This window comes from Euprymna scolopes, chromosome 6, assembly GCF_053919585.1.
Source record: "Euprymna scolopes isolate OS-2025 chromosome 6, ASM5391958v1, whole genome shotgun sequence".
NCBI lineage: Eukaryota > Metazoa > Mollusca > Cephalopoda > Sepiida > Sepiolidae > Euprymna > Euprymna scolopes.
The window spans coordinates 143,390,605-143,408,890 of NC_136487.1; the positions used below are offsets into that span (position 1 = coordinate 143,390,605).

Genomic DNA, 18,286 nt, shown 5'->3' on the forward strand with positions numbered 1-18,286 from the left:
GCAAACGTTGTTAAACGTGCCTAAAAAATCTACAGTCAGTATTTGCAAATGTTGTTAAACGTGCCTAAAAAATCTACAGGCAGTATTTGCAAACGTTGTTAAACGTGCCTAAAAAATCTACAGACAGTATTTGCAAACGTTGTTAAACGTGCCTCAAAAATCTACAGGCAGTATTTGCAAACGTTGTTAAACGTGCCTAAAAAATCTACAGGCAGTATTTGCAAACGTTGTTAAACGTGCCTAAAAAATCTACAGGCAGTATTTGCAAACGTTGTCAACCGTGCCTAAAAAATCTACAGGCAGTATTTGCAAACGTTGTTAAACGTGCCTAAAAAAATCTACAGGCAGTATTTGCAAACGTTGTTAAACGTGCCTAAAAAGTCTACAGGCAGTATTTGCAAACGTTGTTAAACTTGCCTAGAAAATCTACAGGCAGTATTTGCAAACGTTGTTAAACGTGCCTAAAACATCTACAGGCAGTATTTGCAAACGTTGTTAAATGTGCCTAAAAAATCTACAGGCAGTATTTTCAAACGTTGTTAAACGTGCCTAAAACATCTACAGGCAGTATTTGCAAACGTTGTTAAACGTGCCTAAAAAATCTATAAGCAGTATTTGCAAACGTTGTTAAACGTGCCTAAAAGAATCTACAAGCAGTATTTGCAAACGTTGTTAAACGTGCCTAAAAAATCTACAGGTAGTATTTGCAAACGTTGTCAAACGTACCTAAAAAATCTACAGGCAGTATTGTCAAACGTTGTTAAACGTGCCTAAAATTCTACAGGCAGTATTTGCAAACGTTGTTAAACATGCCTAAAAAATCTATAAGCAGTATTTGCAAACGTTGTTAAACGTGCCTTAAAAATCTATAAGCAGTATTTGCAAACGTTGTTAAACGTGCCTAAAAAAATCTACAGGCAGTATTTGCAAACGTTGTTAAATGTGCCTAAAAAAATCTACAAGCAGTATTTGCAAACGTTGTTAAACGTGCCTAAAAAAATCTCCAGGCAGTATTTGCAAACGTTGTTAAACGTGCCTAAAAAATCTACAAGCAGTATTTGCAAACGTTGTTAAACGTGCCTAAAAAAATCTACAAGCAGTATTTGCAAACGTTGTTAAACGTGCCTAAAAAAATCTCCAGGCAGTATTTGCAAACGTTGTTAAACGTGCCTAAAAAATCTACAAGCAGTATTTGCAAACGTTGTTAAACGTGCCTAAAAAAATCTCCACGCAGTATTTGCAAACGTTGTTAAACGTGCTTAAAAAATCTACAGGCAGTATTTTCAAACGTTGTTAAACGTGCCTAAAAAATCTACAGGCAGTATTTGCAAACGTTGTTAAACGTGCCTAAAAAATCTACAGACAGTATTTGCAAACGTTGTTAAACGTGCCTAAAAAATCTACAGGCAGTATTTGCAAACGTTGTTAAACGTGCCTAAAAAATCTACAGGCAGTATTTGCAAACGTTGTTAAACGTGCCTAAAAAATCTACAGGCAGTATTTGCAAACGTTGTCAACCGTGCCTAAAAAATCTACAGGCAGTATTTGCAAACGTTGTTAAACGTGCCTAAAAAATCTACAGGCAGTATTTGCAAACGTTGTTAAATGTTCCTAAAAAATCTACAGACAGTATTTGCAAAAGTTGTTAAACGTACCTAAAAAATCTACAGGCAGTATTTACAAACGTTGTTAAACGTGCCTAAAAAATCTATAAGAAGTATTTGCAAACGTTGTTAAACGTGTGTAAAATAATCTACAGGCAGTATTTGCAAACGTTGTTAAACGTGCCTAAAAAATCTACAGGCAGTATTTTCAAACGTTGTTAAACGTGCCTAAAAAATCTACAGACAGTATTTGCAAACGTTGTTAAACGTGCCTAAAAAATCTACAGACAGTATTTGCAAACGTTGTTAAACGTGCCTAAAAAATTTACAGACAGTATTTGCAAACGTTGTTAAACGTGCCTAAAAAAATCTACAAGCAGTATTTGCAAACGTTGTTAAACGTGCCTAAAAAAATCTACAGGTAGTATTTGCAAACGTTGTCAAACGTGCCTAAACAATCTACAGGCAGTATTGTCAAACGTTGTGAAACGTGCCTAAAAAATCTACAGGCAGTATTTGCAAACGTTGTTAAACATGCCTAAAAAATCTATAAGCAGTATTTGCAAACGTTGTTAAACGTGCCTTAAAAATCTATAAGCAGTATTTGCAAACGTTGTAAAACGTGCCTTAAAAAATCTACAGGCAGTATTTGCAAACGTTGTTAAATGTGCCTAAAAAATCTACAGGCAGTATTTGCAAACGTTGTTAAACGTGCCTAAAAAATCTACAGGCAGTATTTGCAAACGTTGTTAAACGTGCCTAAAAAAATCTAAAGACAGTATTTGCAAACGTTGTTAAACGTGCCTAAAAAAATCTACAAGCAGTATTTGCAAACGTTGTTAAACGTGCCTAAAAAATCTCCAGGCAGTATTTGCAAACGTTGTTAAACGTGCCTAAAAAAATCTACAGGCAGTATTTGCAAACGTTGTTAAACGTGCCCAAAAAATCTACAGGCAGTATTTGCAAACGTTCTTAATCGTGCCTAAAAAATCTACAGACAGTATTTGCAAACGTTGTTAAACGTGCCTAATATGATCTACAGGCAGTATTTGCAAACGTTGTTAAACGTGCCTAAAAAAATCTACAGGCAGTATTTGCAAACGTTGTTAAACGTGCCTAAAAAATCTACAGGCAGTATTTGCAAGCGTTGTTAAACGTGCATAAAAAATCTATAAGCAGTATTTGCAAACGTTGTTAAACGTGCCTAAAAAAATCTACACGCAGTATTTGCAAACGTTGTTAAACGTGCCTAAAAAATCTACAGGCAGTATTTGCGAACGTTGTTAAACGTGCCTAAAAAATCTACAGGCAGTATTTGAAAACGTTGTTAAACGTGCCTAAAAAATCTACAGATAGTATTTGCAAACGTTGTTAAACGTGCCTAAAAAATCTACAGACAGTATTTGCAAACGTTGTTAAACGTGCCTAAAAAATCTACAGGCAGTATTTGCGAACGTTGTTAAACGTGCCTAAAAAATCTACAGGCAGTATTTGCAAACGTTGTTAAACGTGCCTAAACAATCTACAGGCAGTATTTGCAAACGTCGTTAAACATGCCTAAAAAATCTACAGGCAGTATTTGCAAACGTTGTTAAACGTGCCTAAAAAAATCTACAGTCAGTATTTGCAAACGTTGTTAAACGTGCCTAAAAAATCTACAGGCAGTATTTGCAAACGTTGTTAAACGTGCCTAAAAAAATCTACAGGCAGTATTTGCAAACGTTGTTAAACGTGCCTAAAAAAATCTACAGGCAGTATTTGCAAACGTTCTTAATCGTGCCTAAAAAATCTACAGACAGTATTTGCAAACGTTGTTAAACGTGCCTAATATGATCTACAGGCAGTATTTGCAAACGTTGTTAAACGTGCCTAAAAAAATCTACAGGCAGTATTTGCAAACGTTGTTAAACGTGCCTAAAAAATCTACAGGCAGTATTTGCAAGCGTTGTTAAACGTGCATAAAAAATCTATAAGCAGTATTTGCAAACGTTGTTAAACGTGCCTAAAAAAATCTACACGCAGTATTTGCAAACGTTGTTAAACGTGCCTAAAAAAATCTACAGGCAGTATTTGCGAACGTTGTTAAACGTGCCTAAAAAATCTACAGGCAGTATTTGCAAACGTTGTTAAACGTGCCTAAAAAATCTACAGATAGTATTTGCAAACGTTGTTAAACGTGCCTAAAAAATCTACAGACAGTATTTGTAAACGTTGTTAAACGTGCCTAAAAAATCTACAGGCAGTATTTGCAAACGTTGTTAAACGTGCCTAAAAAAATCTACAGGCAGTATTTGCAAACGTTGTTAAACGTGCCTAAACAATCTACAGGCAGTATTTGCAAACGTCGTTAAACATGCCTAAAAAATCTACAGGCAGTATTTGCAAACGTTGTTAAACGTGCCTAAAAAAATCTACAGTCAGTATTTGCAAACGTTGTTAAACGTGCCTAAAAAATCTACAGGCAGTATTTGCAAACGTTGTTAAACGTGCCTAATAAGATATACAGGCAGTATTTGCAAACGTTGTTAAACGTGCCTAGAAATGCATAGATATCAATGGGGAGCACTTCCAACATCTTTTATGACACTACTGCTAAATTAAAAAATGCTACAGGTTATCTAAGCAATAAAAGAATCTTCCTCTTCTCTACTGCATTTTCTGGGCTACTTTTAAGTGGGTCACGCTGTAAGTTAGAAGTGAATTCTCTACAAAAAAATAGAACGAGGGTCGTCTGCTGGACTTACTTATCTTAGCTTCAAAGTCCAGCAGACGAGCCTCGTTCTGAAAAATCTCAACAGTTAGGTCACATGACATGTGACACCGGTGCTTTTACCATTACTGACCCTTTGAATGATAAATATGGAAAGCACTCGTCAGCTTGATCTACTTACCTAAGCTTCACCGTAAAATTAACCTCTCCAAATTGTTTTATTTACAAAAATATTTCTTTATTTAAAAGAATCGTTGAACTGCTTTATGCAAACAACCATTTAAACTTTGCTGTTTAAAAAATATGCTTTCCTTTTTACGTTGACTTATTTTGCCTTCGGTTGTAATTATTTTTTTCACTTGTTCGTTATGTAATAAATGTTTATAGTAATAAATGTTCGAAATTTCTTTGATTTTTTTTTTCTTTCTTTAATTTTTTAAATTTCAAAAACATTACTTTTAGTTTAACTTTATATTTCACCATTTCGTTTTTTAGTAATAAATGCTTCTCTACATTAAAAACCGACCTTGTGTCTAACTCTGCCCTCGTGGGGAGGCAAGTAAATAGAAAGTAATATGACGGTTGAAAAACGTTTTTCGACCACCATAGAAGCATTACAATTCATTTAAACCTTGAAGAATTCCCGCTATGTTCTAAGTTAACAAGCCACTATTTGTGTTTCAAACTTAAGAAAAAAGAAAAAAAAGCGCTTTAAAATACTAAAGATTTTTTTCGTTTTGGAAGGGGGGTTTCAAGCGCCCCTATTATCCCAAAGATCCAGCTTTGCAACACTTGGCAATATTTTTCAATAATTATTTAAAAAATTCTTTACAATCAATTATTATTTAAAATTAAGAAATTATTCTCTAAAATATTTTGTTTGTATATGTTTACATTTTGTTTTTAAATAAAATTAAGAAATTAATTTTAAAAATATTGTTTATATCCATCTTCACTCAAAAGGGTTACTTTTCGGTAGCTTCACCGGTTGTTAACCTAAATTTTCCGAATGTCAGAACGAGGCTCGTCTGCTGGACCTGCTTATCTCAGCTTCACCAAAATATATATAAGCATACTTAGATTTATAAAACGTTATTATACGTTGCATATATAATACTCCAAAAAAAATCTGAAATTTAGGGAATACTTATTGTTCTGGGATAGTTTCTATCCTTTAATGGACTTTTCCAGATGCTATATAATCGATAGCCAAGCTACCTCGGGGGAGTGAGATTCTCTACCAAGATCCGATTAATAAATAAGCTTCGCTTACGTCACTTCTTTCTATAACATTTTTTTTTCAATATATCTTTAAAACCTTTACCTCGCTCTTTCGTGGTTCTAATTCTGATTCCACATCACTGATTAATTTATGTCCTGCATATTGTATAAATTTTTTATAAAAATTAAAGCAATCTGATAGGCTTCCACCCACCCCCTTTCTTAACTCGTTTCCTAAATGAAATTTGAACTCCTTACGCCGAGCAACTGTTCCAAAATGCATTATGAGAAGTTAACTACAAAGAAATCAGATGGCCTGGTCTAATTTTGAAAGACGAAAAACTGTTTGTATGTAACTAAACTAGCAGCTCGAGCACTGTAAAAGCGATGCGCGAATGTTTATTCAAGGGACATTTTATAAGGTCGTTGCCCAGTGGTTAGAACTGCCGACTATCAACACGATGGTTGTAGGTTCAATCCACGGCTAGGGAAGGTTCTGGTCTAGCCACACTAATTATATATATATATATATATATATATATATATATATATATATATATATATATATATACTAGCAGGGGTGCCCGGCGTTGCTCGGGTGTTTGGAGATGTATGCTGTGCAAAAAAAACAAAAAAAATGGTTAATTTTTTAAAACTTTGACCCCTATTATGACCCCTTAAAATTTATAGTTTCGGTCTCAAATCACTTTATTAAGTTAGATCCAGGTTCAAGGAACCTATATCTAAAATTTCAAGTGTCTAGACCCAAAATTGTCGGAGGAGTTTGGTAGAGTTCTTAAAGGTCAAATCGTTGAAATTTGACCCCTTAACAGCCAAATTTCTGGCTGACACCCGTCACATCGATTTTACCAAATCTCAGTACCCGGTATTTCAAATTTCGAGTCTATAGACTAAAAATTGACAGAGTTATTGCGTAGGGAAATGTACACAGACAGACAGACACACAGACAGACAGACAGACACGTTCACTTTTATAGATATATAGATATATATATATATATATATATATATAAAGTAGCAGCGTTCGTGTGTGTGTGTGTACAACTTTCCTACAGCCCACACTACTGAAACGATCCTGATGGTCCCCTACATAACGATACAAGATCATAGCCTATGTATATATACTCCCCTATAGCCCACACTACTTGACCAATCATGACCAAATCTGGCATGATGATGGTTCCCCACCTAAAGATGCTGCACAAAACACGGTTTATGTCGAGGTTCAAGGTCATAGTCTGTGTGTATATATATACTCTCCTACAGCCAACACCACTGGACCAATCATGACCAAACCTGACATGATGATTTTCCATTTTTCACGGTCAAGGGCATAGTGTGGCACTTCATAAACTTCCCCACCTGGGGAGATAATGAACACCGTATTAGTGTTTTTATCTTTATCATCCGGGAGTCACCATCATGCCGGCCAACTTCTTTGTGAACTCAAATCAGATCACACCCACACACCCATCCCTTCGACTAATTAAACAAATGTTAATCATTGTGATTCGTTGTAACTGTTGGAATTTTTATGTGTAACAATATAAATGTCAACTTTGATGTAATCTGGTTGTTTTAAAGTTTATAATGGGATTTTCAGTCAGTTCAGGAAGTGATTAAAAGATTTTAAACACCTTAAGATATAGTTGCTCTTACAATATACACTTAGTGTAAGGGTGTCCGCGAAGCATGTACCCGAGCGTACAGCAAAGTTCCTCGTGAAGCACGGCTATCTTCGCTAGTAGTTAATAAAGAAGAATTGAAATGTATCAGTGAATTTTATTTAAAAAAATAACGAGTGAGTTTTACTCATAAAACTAATGAATTATGTTATTTTTCTTCTTTTAAAACCAGTTCTGACTTTTTGAACACTTTATGTACGATAAACGTGGTATCTCAGTTCCGTTCTTTTTTAAAGGTTATTTCTTTTACTACATTGAATACATAAACAAGCTATAATTCAGTTTGATTGGTTGGTTGGTTGGTTTTGTTTTACGGCATATCAACCCTTTTCGGGTTATTTAATGCCGAATCCAAAGATTTTGAAGAAACATTTTTTAATAGAATATATTTGTTGTTTTCAAGTCGGTTTCTAGTTGGGACCCTAACAGGTACTACCACTCCGGGTCAGAGTGGACCTGGGAGCAATGGCAATTAAAGGGTGGCTCCACACTCCCCAAAGCCGGCAAGCTGGGGCCTCACCACTGGATACAGTTTAAGGTCATATCCAGGACCATATTCAGTTTGGTACAAAGCATTTCATATATCTATAATCCAAAGATGAGGTTAAACTTATCTTTGCACAATTCCATAAATGTATTTAGGAATTAATCAATAACCAATGTTACTTTATAATAAACTAATCGAAAGGCTATCTTACTACTTATTGTTTCACTATGAGACAAGGAAAGAATTAAGTTTGATTTTATCTTACCTACTAATATTCCATAAGTAAGCATCAACGTTTCTATATTGGGAGCAAAAGAACTGGCAACAGCTGATGCAGCGGCAATTATTCCTCCGACCATCATAATCTGTCGATGACTTGCTTTGAATTTTAGCGCAATTGATACCAACGGACCTGAAAAAGGATATTGAGATCGTGTTATTTAAAAAAAAAGAAAAAAAAATGGCGTTAGAACCTGAAGACAATAACTTCCTTTTAAGAAATGCGGTAAGTTGATCTTACATGGACTTTTTTTAATTACTCTTGTACGAATCAGAATGGCTAGGGCTTGATAACATAAGAATTAAAACACAATCTTAGATGCATAGTTTTTACAACATTTTACGTAATTATAATTTGATAACGGCTCATACGTTGTGATAATCTATTAACTGAGAAATATTTAATCAAAAATAAATAACACAGACTCAAAACATCACGAGCGAACCATTACTGAGTGTTCATATATATATATATATTTGAAAATCACCCCTTCTTAGGTACATGCTATTATATATATTTGAAAATCACCCCTTATCAGGTACATGCTATTATAAAAAAACCTAGACACCTCAAAAGCATGTGGACCAGATCTCATTCCGGCTGTGCTATTTAAAAAATGCTCTGCCGAGGTTGCTCCAGTTCTGTCCAAACTTTACAATAAATGCCTTAACGAATCTTGTTTTCCCGACTGCTGGAAAACCGCCTCTGTGGTACCAGTCTTCAAGAATTCTGGTGAAAGAACTGACCCACTAAATTATCGCCCCATTAGCCTCCTCCCGCTTTTCGCCAAAATATTTGAGTCCTTAGTTAATCAAGCCCTAGTCCAGCACCTAACATCTGCTAAACTCCTGACTGACAAACAATATGGATTCAGGCGAGCCCGTTCAACAACAGATATCTTAACTGTAGTTTCTGAACGTATATACCGTTCATTGGATAAAACAGGGGAGGGTAGAGCGGTAGCCCTTGATATATCTAAGGCTTTTGACAGGGTATGGCACGATGGTCTTCTAAGGAAAATTAGATCATATGGAATCACTGGAAGAATTCATAATGTAATTAAATCCTTCTTAAGTAATAGAAAAATCAAAGTTGTCCTCGACGGTCGTACATCCAACGAATATGACAAAAATGCGGGAGTACCTCAGGGGTCTATCCTTGGACCTCTATTATTCCTGATATTCATAAATGACCTCCCTGATAAAATTGTTTCGGAGATGGGTATATTTGCCGATGACACCACTCTTTATAACAGATATGAGGAGAAAACAAATGAACACATATCCAAGGAAATGGCAGAAACACTAGAGGATGACCTCCAATCCGTAGTGGAATGGGAACAAAAATGGTTGGTCACATTCAATGCTGCTAAGACTAAGCTTGTTTCCTTCAATAACTACAAGAAACCTTCTCTGCCACCAATAGCAATGGCCAAGAACACATTGCCTGAAAGTACTTTTAAACTCCTCGGCCTAACGTTTACAGGGAATATGAACTGGAATAGATACATTGAGAGCATTGCCAAGGCTGCTGCAAGGAAGGTTGGCTCCCTCTACCGTGCTAGAAAACTACTTACGCCTGACAGTATCCTATACCTCTATAAGGCAACCATTCGCCCATGTATAGAGTACCGTTGTCACATCTGGGCTGGTGCATCTGCTGCTTGTCTCTCGCTCCTGTACAGGGTTCAAAAGAGAGTCGCCAACCTGATAGGTCCTGAACTGTCATCTAGGCTTCAGCCTCTGTCCCATCGACGAGATGTTGCATCCCTCTTCCTGTTCTACAAATACTTTAATGGTGAATGCTCTGACGAACTGCAAACACTTGTACCTCCCCGACGTAACTACCTCCGACAAACCCGACAAGCTACTAAGTCTCATCCCTTTACAGTAGAGATCCCTAGGTGCAAGAAGGCCTTTTACTCCAATAGTTTCTTCCCCAGAACTGCGGGTCTTTGGAACTCCCTTCCGGGATTCTGCTTTCCCAACTGCAATGATATGCAGAAGTTCAAGTGTAATGTTAACAAACATCTTTCTACTCATCTCCCTTCATAATGACCCCGCTAATTAAGTCCCTAATAGTAGCCCCCTGCTTCAAAGTGGCACTGTGCCTTGTTTGGGGTGAAAATTGAATAAAATAAATAAATAAATAAATAATATATATATATATAACTACTTCATTTACTCACATAAAATTAATATACGAAAGTATAAATTTATGCATAAACTTTAAGTATTTACTTCAAAAGTGCTCATTACGTACGTAGAGCTAGTTAGTAAGTTATAAAATATATATGGTGATTAAGCTACACTGAATATTCCGCATTTCATCCACCCTAGGGACCTCCAGGCTTATCAGCCTGAAGAGACTGAGAGTGGATGAAACGCGGTATATTCAGTTTAGCTTACTCGCCATATATATTTTATAACTTTTTTTTTACATGGAATTCACCACTTATCAAGGCCCAATGGCCACTCGGGGATAAGGGTTATTGTGTGTACAGTAATCAATGGGATAGTGTAGCAATAGTATTGGAGAATCGATAAAGTGTCATTACTTAGGGGGGGGCGGTTCATCAGGAATTTGTTTGTGTTGGACTTGAAGACATCCAGGTTGAAGTCAGGAGGGAATCAGGCAAGCGGAACAGAGTTCCACAGGCGTGCAGTTCTAAGAAAGAAGCTTTTTTCATGGAATATACGTTTTGATTTAGGCACAGATAAGGAGTGGGGAAATTACTGACGGTGGTTTCAGCTAGTCGGGTGTTTTTTGAATAAGATTGGCGAGGGGAGACCAGAGAATGAAGCTCAGACAAGCACTTGCCATGGAAATAACGATAGAACAACGACAGGCTCGCTACGTCTCTTCTGTGGGAAAGAGATTGCAGGGTAAAGAAAAGGGCATCCCCCATCAAGCCACGAAGTCTATTTTGTACTCTGTCAAGGCAGGATAGGCTGTTTTTAGCAGCTCCAGCCCAGATGTGGCAGCAATACTCTATCTTTGGACGTACTTGGCTCTTATATAGATAGAGAATTGCATCATTAGTGATATATCTTCTGGAGCGGTAGAAGGATCCTACCATTTTCCCAGCGACCTTGGCCACAGACTTGATGTATGTGTTCCATTTAAGATCAGGAGTAAAGGTCAAACCCAGAAGCTTATCAAAACATGGGGCCTCCCCTAGATGAGAGCCATCCATTTCAATTGATGCCAGATGGGGCTCAGAGCGTTTATGATGTAGAGATAGGAGCTTGGTCTTAGATGCATTAAAGGTAACTAGTCACCTCTTTCCCCACTGTACCACGCGCTCAAGATCAGAGGAGAGAGAATCAGAGAGAACATCATCATTTACGGCCTTTGATTTGTTGCCATAGATGGTCGTGTCATCAGCATAGATGTCAACGAAAGATTTTAGTATGTGTTTTGGGAGATCATTGATGTAGATCAGGAAGAGAGTTGGGCCCAGTATGGACCCCTGAGGGACTCCAGCATTAATACTGTCGGCCTCTGATTTCTGCCCATCAACCACTACTCTTATGAGCCTATCTGAGAGAAATGATTTAATGATCGAGAAAACATTTCCAATTATACCGTAGCTGGAAATCTTGTGTAGTAGGCCTTTATGCCAAACCTTAGCGAAGGCCTTTGATATGTCGAGAGCAATTGCCCTAGAAATGAAGCCTTTGTCGAGAGATTCGCTAATCCTATGAGATATAACCGTTAGCACATCTGCTGTAGACCTAACAGAGCGGAAACCATATTGTGTGTCGCTAAGAAGTTTATTGCTGCTGAGGTGGTTGACTACTTCTCTATTTATTATGGATTCCAGCAACTTACTCATGACACACAGGAGACTTATTGGTCTGTACTGAGAGGGGGATGACTTATCACCTGAATTCTAAAATACAGGATATACTGATGAGGTTTTCCAGGGTGTTGGGAAGCACTTCTTAAGGCAACGCTTAAACAGTTTTGTAAGTATGTGGGCAAGTTCTGGTTGTAATTTTTTAACACTATAATTGGAATACCGTCAGGACCAGTTGCTTTACTGAGGTCAAGGTTCTTGATTAGCTTGGCGACCTCACGCACAGATATTTGTATGTTGCATAGCGTGTTGTCTGTTATAGGAGGGAATATGGGGAGTTGATGGCCTTCATCGCACAGGGTAGAATTTGCCGCAGAGTTTTTGGCAAATAGTTTGGCCTTGTCGGATGCTGTCGAGATGACCTCTGGTCAATTGATAATGGTTGGGATAGAACGCACGTTTCTGTTTAGGATCCTATTTGCTATTTGCCAGAACTGGTGGGAACCAAGCCGCTGCAGAGCTACTTTCGATTTAACAGATTGAGCATATAGTTCTCTTGCATTTTTTATTACTCTTTTACAGTGGTTGCAGGCGATCCTGACAGTAGCTTTAGTTTCAGTGCATCTATTACGTTGATAGCTATGGAAAAAGTGATTTCTGTGTGCGATGGCAGCAGCACATTCAGGGGGGAACCATGGCTGGCTATTAAGTTTTTGTTGGAATTTTTTGGATGGTATGAATTGGTCTATGCCTACAAGTAACCATTCGGTCAGGTCTGATACTATAGAGGACACATCCTTTTTAAACATGAAATGGATATGTAGATCAGATATGAATGTACGGAAGCTATCCCAGTCCGCCATAGAGTATTGGTATACAGTACGGTGGAGAGGTACGTCTGTAGATTTATTATATTTCATTTTTATCTTAACTGATACGACGCAGTGGTCGGAGGATCCCGGAGAAGATAAAACGTAACATGAGCATAGCTCAGGGGAAGTGGATAGAAAAAGGTCTAGAAGGCTTGTGTACTGACTGGTAGTATCAGGCACACGGGTGGTCTCGCGGACAATCTGAGTGAGGTCATAGGCAATGGCAAAATCATGACAGAACCTCCCCTCATCATCAGTCTTATTTAAGTGGGCCAGCCATTCCACATTATGGACATTGAAGTTACCGCAAATGTGAATGTTAGCCGAGGGATGAGCAGACAGGATGTGGTCAATTTTCTCTGATATACTCTTAAATACAGTAACTCCGCTGTTGTGGAGGCGATAGAGGGCAAATATAAACGCGGTGATGTAAGCAAGTGCAACCCAGAAGCACCTATAAGGTAGATTAGGGTTTTCTTTGGAGATATCCCTGCCACATGGGAAGCCATCTTTAATGTAGGCACATATTCCATGCCCGTGGCGATCTTGGGAGTCAGATTTAGATGTTAAGTTAGAGTATCCTTTAATTATGAACTCATCTAGGGAGGTGGTCGGCCCTATTCCAGTTTCGCTTAGAAAGAATATGTCAGGTTTCGTCTCCTGTAATTGGGTTTCAACCTCTGGAAGGTTAGAACGTAGACCCCTGATGTTGTAGAAGGAGACATGGTAGTAGGGGTCTACGTAGGAGGATGGGGTTCTCGGTTACTTACTATAATATATATATATATATATATATATATATATATATATATATATATATATATATATATATATATATTTAAAGGTTATGGTCACAAAAAGTATATATATATATACATGACCAGCCCCTGCGGTGGGCTAGTCATGTATTGAGGATGCCCGATGACAGAATTCCAAAAATTGCGATGTACAGTCAATTTGAGGGTGGTAAAAGAATTGTCGGACGTTCTTGGCTTAGGTACAAGGACAAGTTGAAGAGTAACTTGTCTGCAGTGAACATACCATACAGGAGTCTTGAAGATGAGGTGAATGACCGAAAAGGATGGTGATCAAGGTGTTTTGAAGGTCTCCAGAGGTTTCAATCTGAAAGCTTAAGGCAACTGAAAGAAAACAGAGTAAGAGCAAAACGACTACCAGCCGAACCAATATCTGCAGCATTAAATCCACATTCATGTTCTATTTGTGGCCTTGCCTGCAAGTCCCTCGCTGGACTAAAAAGTCATCAGATGCAAAAGCATGAATGAGTTTTAGAAATATGGGTTGTCCGAACCTCATACGTCGAAATCGACGGGAGAGTCCATCATATATATATATATATATATATATATATATATATATATATATATATATATATATATATATATATATATATATATATATATATTGATAGCAAGTCATTATTTAGACACGTCTGATTGAACACGACAAAGTTATTCTTTTTTCCGATTTTAATGGATAATTTTTCAATTTGCCGGGCGATCTTTTTAATTTCAGTAGGTAACTTATACAGAATGGCACCCGAAGGTTGTTTTTCGGCCATATTCTTCTCAGTCGCTTTCTATCGGTGGATCCGATTATCTTCAGGAGCGATTGTTGTTTTCGTTTTCTTTTTCTTTTTCTTTGAGGCTTGGTGTAATTATATATTTTTTAATTGACTATTGGGGCGAATTATTTTATTTATTTTTTTAATTTAAAATTTCTCATTGCATAGTTTATTTATTTAGTTTTTAGTTAGTTATTAAATACTGTTTATACATTTGTCCCGGTATTAAATGAGATCTGATTTAAAAAGGGCTGTCGTTTTTTTTTTATAATTATGGCTTTAATGTTAGTCGTAGTGTGCAGTTGTTAAGGTATCTGATTATTAGTATTGTTAGTTAATATATTCCTAATGTCGGACGACTGTAGGTTTTTATCGTGAGATCTTAGATGTTGTTTTATGGCATTATTGTCAGCTAAATGATAGGTTAGTCGTCAAGAGAGTGTTGTTGTTGTTGTATGGTCTATGTATGCGTTGTATGAGTTTTTAGAGTGGGTACGGAGACATTCTTCGAAGGGGCAAATAAATTCATGCACTAGCAGTATCAAAATTTTTGTAGGAATTTTTGACACCCCTAACACGAAACTGCGAATACAATATAAAAATCTCGTAATTTCTCTGTTAAAAGTGGGTTATTTATTTTCTTTATGGATTATACTTCCAAAATAAACTATTACAGTTGTTTTAAAAGTAATAGAAATATATATATTTTTTAAACAGTAATGAATTTTCCGAACTCAATATTTTTCAATTTTTAAACTTTAAAAATCTATCAAAATTTTTCTATTGATTCTATTTTTACGATATTTTCAGGGTCAATGTGAAATTTTATGTTCTTTCCAATAAATCGAATATAATATTTTAGACAAACGTTTTTTTTTTAATTCACGCCCCCCCCCAAGTGTCACCCATTTTCAACTTTCTCTTAAAAAATAAATAATTAATTTATGTCGGAGAGTTTTATATATCACAAATTGAAGAGAAAAGGTCAATAAATAATATATTCAAATTTAAAATAAAAAAAAATCCCTTTTTTAGAAATTTACCTGTAAAGTCCGAAGTTTAAAACCTTATTTTATAAGAACACATTGTTTTTTTTTTTGTCTTTTTTTTTAATGAAACCTTGGTCCTTGCTCCTTTAATTGAAAGGAAATTAGGGCTTGAATTACATTTTTCGAGGAAAGACAGGGGGTCGAACAATTCACGCCTCTCATTTTGAAATGTCTATTAAAAAGTAAATAATTAATTTATGTCGGGGAGTTTTATATATCACAAATTGAAGAGAAAAGGTCGATAAATAATATATTCAAATTTAAAACAAAAAAAAATCGCTTTTTTAGAAATTTACCTGTAAAGTCCGAAGTTTAAAACCTTTTTTAAAAGAAAAACATATTGGTTTTTTTTTGTTTTGTTTTTTTAATAAAACCTTGGTCCTTGCTCCTTTAATTGAAAAAAAATTACGGCTTGAATTACATTTTTCGAGGAGTTATAAGCTTGGAAAGATGAGGTGGAATTATTCACTATTTTCACGAAATTTCTGACACTGCTATTCATGCACTACATTAGTGTGATTTAGTGTCGTGTTAGTATTATTATTGTTTTTAATTATTAAATTGAAAGTTTTAAATTTAGTATAATATATTATTAGTTTGATCTTTTTGTTTTAGTCGGTGGGTCTGGTGTATCTTTTAATTAGGTTTGTTATTATTTTTTCATCTGTTTTTTAGTTAGTGTGTAGTTGGTTTTATAGTATATCTTGTTTGTGTCGTTTTTGCTAGGGTTAGGGTTTATGTTTTTGTTGTGGAGTGAGTTTAAATAGAGTTTGATGTGCTTATCAACGATTTTATTGGGAAAGTTATTGTTTATTAGGGTTTGTTGTATGTTTGTTAGCCATTTGCAAAATATTTGTCGAGTTGGTGCTATACTGTATGCACGGTGAATACATTCTTTTTATAAGGGAAGTTTTATATTTGTCTGGGTATTCACTATGGTAATGCAGGAGTACTGCGTTATTGTTGGTAGGTTTTTGTATGTTGAAGTTGTGTATTTAGTGGGATTGCTTGAATCTACTAGTACGTCTAGAAATGGTATTTTATTATCTTTGTTTGGTTCGTAGGTGAATTTGAGGTCGGATTGTGTTTCTAAGTGTAGTTTGAGTTTTTCAATGTCTTGTATTGATTCGGCTGCAATGAATATATCATCGACATATCGGACATAGATAGTTGGTTTATTTTTTAATCTAAGAAGATTTTATTTTCGAGGTGGATCATATAGTATTCTGCGAATCTTGGGCCTAGAGGTGATCCCATTAAAACGCCATCTATTTGGATGTATATTTTCCCGTATTGGTGGTGAAGAGAACTTGTGTGGTGCATTTTAATAGTAACTTTTCGAGGGTTTTGGACTGTGTAGCTCGAGGGGGTAGTGTATTGTGGTTGTATACTTGATTAATGATTATTTTAATTATGTCATTTATAGGGACATTAGTAAAGGAGTGTTCGGCGTGAACGGATTCGGTTATGCATTTGTTGGGAGGCAATTTTAAAAAGTCGATGAAGTCGGTGGTAGATTTTATGCAGTATTTACTATGTATATTAGGTTGGATAATGTTATTGATTGTTTTAACGATATTATATACTGGGGTTGGGATTTGAGAGATTGTGCTTCTTAGAGGGCATCCTGCTTGGTGAGTTTTAATTTCCCCGTATATGTAGCCGGGTTATAGTCTCCTATTATTTTAATAAATTTTATTGTTTCAATTTCAGCGTTATTTTCTGTTATAATTTGGTTAATTTGTTTTTTTAGTTGTTCTGTACGATTTTTGTGAGTGGTTTAAATGTTATTTTATCACAGAAAATGTTGTTTATTTTCGTGTTATAGTCGGTTTTATTTAAGATTGTGTTCATGTTAGATTTGTCGGCCATTCGTATAATGATGTCGGAATTGTTGTAGAGTTCTTTGGCTGATTATTTTAGTTGTCTGCGTTTGTATCGATTTTTATATCCTTCGGCTTTTAAAAGATCTTTTATGCTAAGGTGTGTGGAGATTTTACTTTGAGCTAAAAAACGGATGCAACACCGGTGTTTAAGAAAAAACAGAACGTATCGTTCGCCGGTTTAGACAAAATAAATAGCGAACTAGATTGACTCGAAAAAACAGGCATCTTATCGAAAATCGAAACTGGCGTCTGGGCAGCCCCTACGGTGTACGTAAAAAAAGTCAGAACAAATTCAGAACACTATTTCCGGCAGAAAAGGCTTACTCTCAAATAGAAAAAGAGGGGTTAAGCATCATTTTCGCGGTGACGAAATTCCACCGTTACCTGTACGGGAGACACTTTATGCTGGAAACAGATCACAAGTCTCTAGTGACAATTTTCGGCTCAAAAAAGGGCTTGCCAGTATATACGGCAAATCGCCTACTCCGTTGGGGTACGATCTTGCTAAATTATGACTTCAAATAAAACATCTGGATTCGAAAAAAATACGTCATGCGGATGGCCTGACAAGGCTTATACCGAAAATGGAGGAAACCCTTGAAGAGTCAGTAATTGCAGCTATACGTTCCAATTATGAGAAAAACAACATGGTGGCGAATATAATAAAAGAATTACCAGTCACGTTAACCGATATAAAAAGAGAGGCTGAAAATGACGATGTCATCACAGACATAAAGAAAAAATAAGGAAAAATGATGAAAAAAACGCAAAGCATATTTTCCGTATGCAATGATGTTTTGTTATATAGTGAAAGAGTTGTTATCTCGACAAACCTTGCAGAAAAAGATCTTACGTGATTTTCATACAGGACACCCGAGTATAAATAGGATGAAGGCACTTATGCGGAGTTACGTTTACTGGCGTAACATGGATGTGGATATTGCACTAACAGTAAATAAGTGTAAAGGTTGTGCGTTAGCCGCTAAGGTACCACTGATAGTCCATAAACCTTGGAAAAAAACTGACTATCCATGGTCAAGTATTCATATAGACTTTGCTGGACCGAAGGACAATACTACCTAATCGT

The 18,286-nt window shown here is 36.2% G+C and overlaps 1 protein-coding gene across 9 annotated transcripts in view; it reads right to left on the bottom strand.

Moving 5' to 3' along the window:
* Positions 1–18,286, bottom strand: part of LOC145278018 (monocarboxylate transporter 14-like) — a 98,757-nt gene that overhangs the window by 57,524 nt on the left and 22,947 nt on the right. For all 9 annotated transcript variants that reach the window (XM_080130214.1, XM_080130213.1, XM_080130220.1 and 6 more), the window contains one exon: positions 7,994–8,140. In XM_080130214.1, the coding sequence (XP_079986340.1) occupies positions 7,994–8,140 (147 nt within the window). The remainder of the gene's footprint in view (positions 1–7,993; positions 8,141–18,286) is intronic.